This window comes from Austrofundulus limnaeus, unplaced genomic scaffold, assembly GCF_001266775.1.
Source record: "Austrofundulus limnaeus strain Quisiro unplaced genomic scaffold, Austrofundulus_limnaeus-1.0 Scaffold127, whole genome shotgun sequence".
NCBI classification, from domain to species: Eukaryota; Metazoa; Chordata; class Actinopteri; order Cyprinodontiformes; family Rivulidae; genus Austrofundulus; species Austrofundulus limnaeus.
The window spans coordinates 179288-185561 of NW_013952529.1; the positions used below are offsets into that span (position 1 = coordinate 179288).

At 43.4% G+C, this 6274-nt stretch overlaps 2 protein-coding genes and 1 long non-coding RNA gene across 3 annotated transcripts in view; 1 reads left to right on the plus strand and 2 right to left on the minus strand.

Annotated features, from left to right (window-relative positions):
• Nucleotides 1-521: 521 nt before the first annotated feature.
• On the minus strand, nt 522-1965 carry LOC106522318 (uncharacterized). Its single transcript, XR_001310766.1, has 3 exons — nt 1844-1965; nt 824-923; nt 522-753 (listed from the first exon to the last, which is right to left on the minus strand). It is a non-coding gene; the product is annotated as an uncharacterized LOC106522318 (long non-coding RNA).
• A 928-nt stretch (nt 1966-2893) lies between these two features.
• LOC106522326 (uncharacterized) lies at nt 2894-5225 on the minus strand. The gene is made up of 2 exons (XM_014015299.1): nt 4895-5225; nt 2894-4063 (listed from the first exon to the last, which is right to left on the minus strand). The coding sequence occupies exons 1-2, from the start codon at nt 5070-5072 to the stop codon at nt 2916-2918; spliced, it is 1326 nt and encodes a 441-aa protein (XP_013870753.1). The 5' UTR covers nt 5073-5225; the 3' UTR covers nt 2894-2915.
• A 272-nt stretch (nt 5226-5497) lies between these two features.
• Nucleotides 5498-6274, plus strand: part of eif6 (eukaryotic translation initiation factor 6) — a gene marked incomplete at its 5' end in the record, with an annotated part of 3412 nt that continues 2635 nt past the window's right edge. The window contains 1 exon segment of the mRNA XM_014015300.1: nt 5498-5682. Within this exon segment, the coding sequence (XP_013870754.1) occupies nt 5576-5682 (107 nt within the window).

Below are 6274 nucleotides of genomic sequence, written 5' to 3' on the forward strand. Positions count from 1 at the left end.
GTTTACAGCACTCTGTGAGTTGTTTACTCTGTTTGTTTGTTTGTTTACAGCACTGAGTTGTTTACTCTGTTTGTTTGTTTACAGCACTCTGAGTTGTTTACTGTTTGTTTGTTTACAGCACTCTGTGAGTTGTTTACTCTGTTTGTTTGTTTGTTTACAGCACTCTGAGTTGTTTACTCTGTTTGTTTACAGCACTCTGAGTTGTTTACTCTGTTTGTTGTTTGTTTACAGCACTCTGAGTTGTTTACTCTGTTTGTTTACAGCACTCTGAGTTGTTTACTCTGTTTGTTAAACAAACAAACAGAGTAAACAACCTGACTTTGTGACTCGAGCATGAAGACGGTTCGACCAGCAGCTCCAGGCTGGTTTGGTGAGTTTCATTAAAATCATATAATGTTTAAAGTCTTCAGGGACCCAGGAGCAGGATCCAGATGTTCTCCACCTCTGAGCTCACAGGTCAGAGGAGAGGAACCAACGTCTCAGGAACCAGCTGAACTTTAAAGAGTTAAACTGTTTAACCATCATGAAGAATAAACTTTATTTCTGTTCAAAGTCAGAGAAATAAAAACAACTGATCAATTTAAACAAATAAAAGACAAGTAGAGGGTCTGAGGAACGTCCTCTAACGGGTCCTGGTGGTCCGGTGGTCTGAACCAGAACCAGTCTAATACCAGTTGGTGCAGGAGATCATGAAGCTCATGTCGTCCACCATCCTGTTTCCCATCATGCACTGGGGCAGCTGGCCTGCTGAGTCTGTGGAGGAAACGTTTCATCAGGTTAAAGCTTCCTTCAGTGATGTTCAGTGAAGCTCGGAGGTCCTGACCTTCAGGACCCTCGCTGTCGGGTCTTTCACACTCCGGAGGTTCTTCATCTGGTCTCTCCTCAGGTTTGGTCTCGTGACTCTGATCTCCTCCCATCCTCACCTGGAACAGAACCAGGTTCAAACCAGGTTCAGTTTGAAGACGCTGTCGAACATCTGGTTCGTTTACAGACTGTAAACCTTCAAATAAAAACCCTGAAAACACTCCTGGACTCCTGGACCTGGATCCAGGAGGTTCTCCTGGTTCCTTCAGTGAGGTCTTCATCAGAACCCTGAGGCCCGCCTCACAGGAGAACCCAGCTTTCCCTCCTGGACCTGGTGAATCCAGGTCTTCTGGTGCTTTTCTAAAAGCATTTTTAATTACTTCTTTAACTGTATTTACAAACAACAACAACAACAACAACAACAACAACAACAACAACAACAACAACAACAACAACAACCAGTGAAAATGTTTATTTTACATCGTATTAGGAGTACCGGCCCGGACTCTCCCTGGTCCAGACCCTGCAGCTCTGCAGGCTTCAGATGAAGAGTGAACTTCCTGTTCATAATTAACCTGCTGATGACTGATTATTTGTCTTAATCACTTCCTGCTGTGTGCACTCACTTCCTGCCAGAAGTCTTTAATTAACAGAAACAAAACGAGCTCATTAGGGTCAACTCAGTTTCATGTTTGAACTCATTTCTTTGTTTTTTGTGTCTCTATAAATTTATTTTGTAGTTTTATTGTTGATTTAGCATCTCTGCAGATTTACCTGCATCCTCTTGTTTTCACACAATAAGAGGCTCAATCATTTGATAATGTTCTTCTATTTGCAACATTTCAAATGGTTTAAAAGTAAAAATTAAGTATAATCTGACCTCTGTGAGAAGGTTAACTGAACTAAAACTATGACAGCTGACACACACGGGTCTAAACGCTTCCTGTTGATGTTTTTGTGCCACATTAGCTCCGCCCACAGACCCGCAGAAGCCCCCAAAAATAACCAGAACCGGGATCAGAAATCAGTCTCAGCCCACCTAATCGAGCCCTCTCAGCCCGGGAGGTCGGTTGGTGTCTGTCAGCCGCTGGTTCCGATTAGTTCTCGGTGTTTCCAGGCAGAGAATCCGAACAGACGTGATGTCGGAGAAGACGCTGCATAGATCCTGGAGAGAGAAGATGGATCACTCTGCGCGATATGCGGGAAGGAGTACTTCAAGAGATCCAGGTTTTCTGAACTATCATCTGAGGCGAGTTAAAATGTGACGGAGTGACTCCTCTTCTCATTACAGGACCAAGAGCAACCATGACGTCACGAGAAGAGCCCGACGTGATTGGCTGAAGGCGCCGAGCCTGGTCTCTATGGAGGTTTCTGAGGGAGGAAGGTTCCTGAATTTATTTTGTTTTGGGTTTAAAATAAGAATTTATAGAAGCCAGGTTGTGCCAAAAAGAAAAATGATTAAAAAAGTAAAACAGTGGGTTTATAATTTTGAATTAAAAACATATAAAATACTTTAAAAAATACATTAGTTAGTTTTGTGTATTTGTGACTATTTCATTATTATATATATATATTTTATATATACACATTATTCATCAAATGACTTGTTTTTTTATTATGACATGATCTCATGATTCTCAGTCTTAGTATTTTATTAATGATTTCATAATATATACTTTATCTTCAAAGAAAATTAGGTGAAAATAAAAAATTAATCAAATCTATGCAAATGATTTTAGGTGTTTATCTGTCAGATTAGAACTCATTGTGGATGACTCTCAGCTACTACCACACTAAAGTTTACCTCAGTATTTAAAAATGTGTTATATCTACACTGAAAATAATAAAACACTTAAAAAATATTCTATCATTAAGATAATAAAATATTTAAAAATAAAGTATATGATCATTAAAATTATAGAACATTTAAAAATAAAGTATGTGATCATTAAAATTATAAAACATTTAAAAATAAAGTATGTGATCATTGAAGTACAATGTTTAAAAATAAAGTATGTGATAATTAAAACAGTAAAATGTTTGAAGTATGTGATGATTGAACAGAGTTAGTAAAAACACTGAGCACAGACACACAAAAAAGTTCAGTTTATTCAAACAACAACTGCAGGAGATAAATTCATCAGAGCACAACAAACAGCTGCAACTTTATCAATCAGAGTCGGTTTCTCAGGTCCGTCCCGGGTCAGGAAGTCCAGGTCCAAGGGTCCCTTCAGGATTGTGTACTCCTCCTGGAGCCGTCCGGTCACCTCCTGCAGGTACAGACAAATGTCCAACAGCCTCCTTGTGTCGGACACTGCAGAGGCCGTCAGCTGCTTTGTCCCCTGAGGAGTCAGCTCTGTGCGGAGCAGCCCAACAGAACCTGCAGGGTCCAGTCCAGTTCCTGTGAGAACCACGTCTCCAGGGAGGAGGTTGTCAGTGACGCCACAGTTTTCAGCCAGGTAGCTGTCGCTGACGCAGCCTCGCCAGGCGGGGGACAGGAACAGAATGAGTCCGCGTGGCGAGGCTGCGGTCAGGACTTTGACGGTGTGCTGGTGTTTCTGTGGGCTCCAGGTCTGAAGCCGGGCCATCACGTTCCCGGGTCTGTGGATCAGAACCTCCACACAGTCCAGGATCACTGCCGCCTTCCCAGAAAAGGCTTCCTGAAAACACACCGGAGCGCTCCTCAACAGCTCGGCCCGGGATGGCCACTGGACCAGAGACCCGATCCGGGCGTGCAGAACCTCCACCACCGTCCTGAAGCACGCCGCCATGGTGGGGGCGGAGACACAAAACCGATAGGCCAGGTCCTGCTCCTCCAAGCTCAGACGACACCTCATCAAGGTGGCGACCACCTGCTGAAACGCGCTGAGACCACCTGTGGCCTCCAGGAAGGGGGACACGAAGGAGACCACGTGGGTCAGGACCAGGAAGCTCGGCAGTCCGGTGTAGAACGCCACGCGGTAATTGTCTTCCTGGAAGAAAGCCTCGTTTAACGTCAGAGCGGCGATGTCGTCCTTTAACAAGGAGATGTCCTCCGTCAGTCTGTCCGTCTCCACCTCCATCTCTCTGATGGCCTCCGACTTCAGCTCGGTCTGAACCGACTTCACGTCTTCGTCGGACTCGTCCTCCTTCAGAAGCTTCCTCCTCTTCTGATACTTGGGTTTGTGGGCGGGGCTAGCAGCAGTTCTCCTCTTGTAGCCCAGGTTAACCGACGGCACCCAGTCCGGGTTCGTGTCATCGTAGAGCTTGGCGGGTTGGCCTGGGGACAACAACGAGACGTGAATACAAAAACTGAAACCAGCAGAAGAAAGGAGCCGAATAATAGCTAAAAAAAACAGACAAAAAGCTACAATTAGCATAAAAAATTAAAGGTAGCAGCTCTGTAATTTATTTATCCATCAACACAATTTAAAATAAGATGTGTTGCCTGAAATCTGTGATTTTCACACAATTTGGAACAATTTCTTACAAAGAGCAAATCTTTCCCAGTAAACTGGTCATGTGACTAAGAAATAAAGGCGTCCAGGGGCTCCAGGGGATTAATCGTTATCGGATAAATAACACAATTAATCGTGATTTTTTTTTTTGCAATATTGCCCAACCCTATCCTAACATAACAACAATAACAAATATAATAGTTTGTTGGAGCAGCAAATTAGTCTTTCTGTGGGTTTACCCAACATAAGCTCGTCAAAATCTAGCACAATGATAACTGATCTACTTCCCACAGCTCCACCATTTTTTTAAAATAAAAACTATTTTTAATGATTGGGAAATGAGATAACATTGATCTTGTGATAAAACGTGCTGTAACAATCATTTATCGAAGTTTCACAAACCTCTAACATGGTTTAAAACATTGTGTAATCAGTGTAGAATAATCTAGTTCAGGTTAGAAGAGCCTAAGCGTTTTATTTTTTAAAGTAGAGCAGATTAAAAATGCTCAGGGTAATGAATATTTATATTTATATTTCCTGAATCAGAAAAGAGCTTCATCTTAATAAAAACATTTATTTTCTACCCTGACACATTAAAGCTTTAATGAATTATTGTTCAGCTCTATCATGAAACACCTGCAGGTTAACCTGACCCTGTAAAAAGTGATCACTGCAGACCCGTGAACACACCGAGGGCTGCCAGGCCCTCCGGTTGATGGCTCTGATCCACCGCTGCCTCCGGGCCTCCTCCACAGGTAAGCGGTAAAACGACAGGTTGGCTTTACTTCCTTTTCTGTTTCTGCAGCCGAACGCGCAGCAGCTGAACACCATGTTACAGATTTATCAGCTCAATAAAAGCGTTTTCAAACTACCAACTCTCTGTCGTTTTACTGTACAGGAGTTTACCGCGTGGTTTTGTGTTGTTTTGGTGATGTCCATCATGGCGGAGAGGAGCGTGACGTCACACGCAAAGGGTTTGGAAAATATATATATATATTTTTTTTTTCGAAAATAAAAATTAAAAGCAGAAATTTATTTAACGTGAACCAAAAATAAAAAACAAATAAAAATAGTTAATAGGAATTTAAAGTTATCCTTGTTTTTACGTACAGTACGTCTTACGTCATCGCGCTGCTCCTTAAGCGGAAGTATCCACGTGAAGTTGTTCGACTCGTGTCGGGAGGCCTTCTTCAGGTAATCGGACCCGAACCCTCCAACAAAGCTCGTGTTTGAAGCCGAACCCCCAAAGAACCGAGTTTGTCAGTGTCCGGAAGCCGAACCGTAGAGTTCTGAACGAACCCGACCCGGTCCCGCTGGTCCTCCTCGGCAGCATCATGGCCGTCAGAGCCTCCTTTGAGAAGAACAACGAGGTGGGCTGCTTCGCCAAACTCACCAACACCTACTGCCTGGTGGCCATCGGCGGCTCGGAGAACTTCTACAGGTGAGCTGCTCACCTGGCCGCCACGCGACACGTCACTGTCAGCTGTGGGAGCGCGAGGCTGACCGGAAGTAGCGGAGTTATTACATGAAAACTCTTCATCTTCATCAGGTTTCTGTCGTTTGTTAGTGGGTAATTTCTCCCTGAGCTTTGACTGAAAGGCAAGTGGACAGGACTAATCAGGGTCCACAGGTTTTCTGTCAGGTTCAGGTCTGGGTCAGGTTCAGGTCTGGGGTTCAGATTCAACATTCTAAGTGTTTTTGTCATATATACAGATGGAACATGTTTCCCTGAGCAGTGAAGTTCTTACATTGCCGAACACAGTGAATAACAAGAGACAAGCAGACGGATAAAACGAAGAGTGACAGGATACTACAGAAAGTACGGAGCCTTAGAAGGGACATGGGGAGACAAAAAAGATCCTGACTTATTTCTCAGGATCCTGAGAAAGAAAGTCTGGATCCTGAGGAATAAGTCAGGATTTCTCAGGATCCAAACTTTCTTTCTCAGGATCCAGACTTTCTTTCTCAGGATCCAAACTTTCTTTCTCAGGATCCAGACTTTCTTTCTCAGGATCCAAACTTTCTTTCTCAGG

Coding starts and splice junctions, on each gene's coding strand:
- LOC106522326 (XM_014015299.1), bottom strand. CDS start 5,072: ATGGTGTTCAGCTGCTGCGCGTTCGGCTGCAGAAACAGAAAAGGAAGT. Junction 4,064..4,894: donor CAGTGATCACTTTTTACAGG/GTCAGGTTAACC, acceptor TGTTGTCCCCAG/GCCAACCCGCCAAGCTCTAC.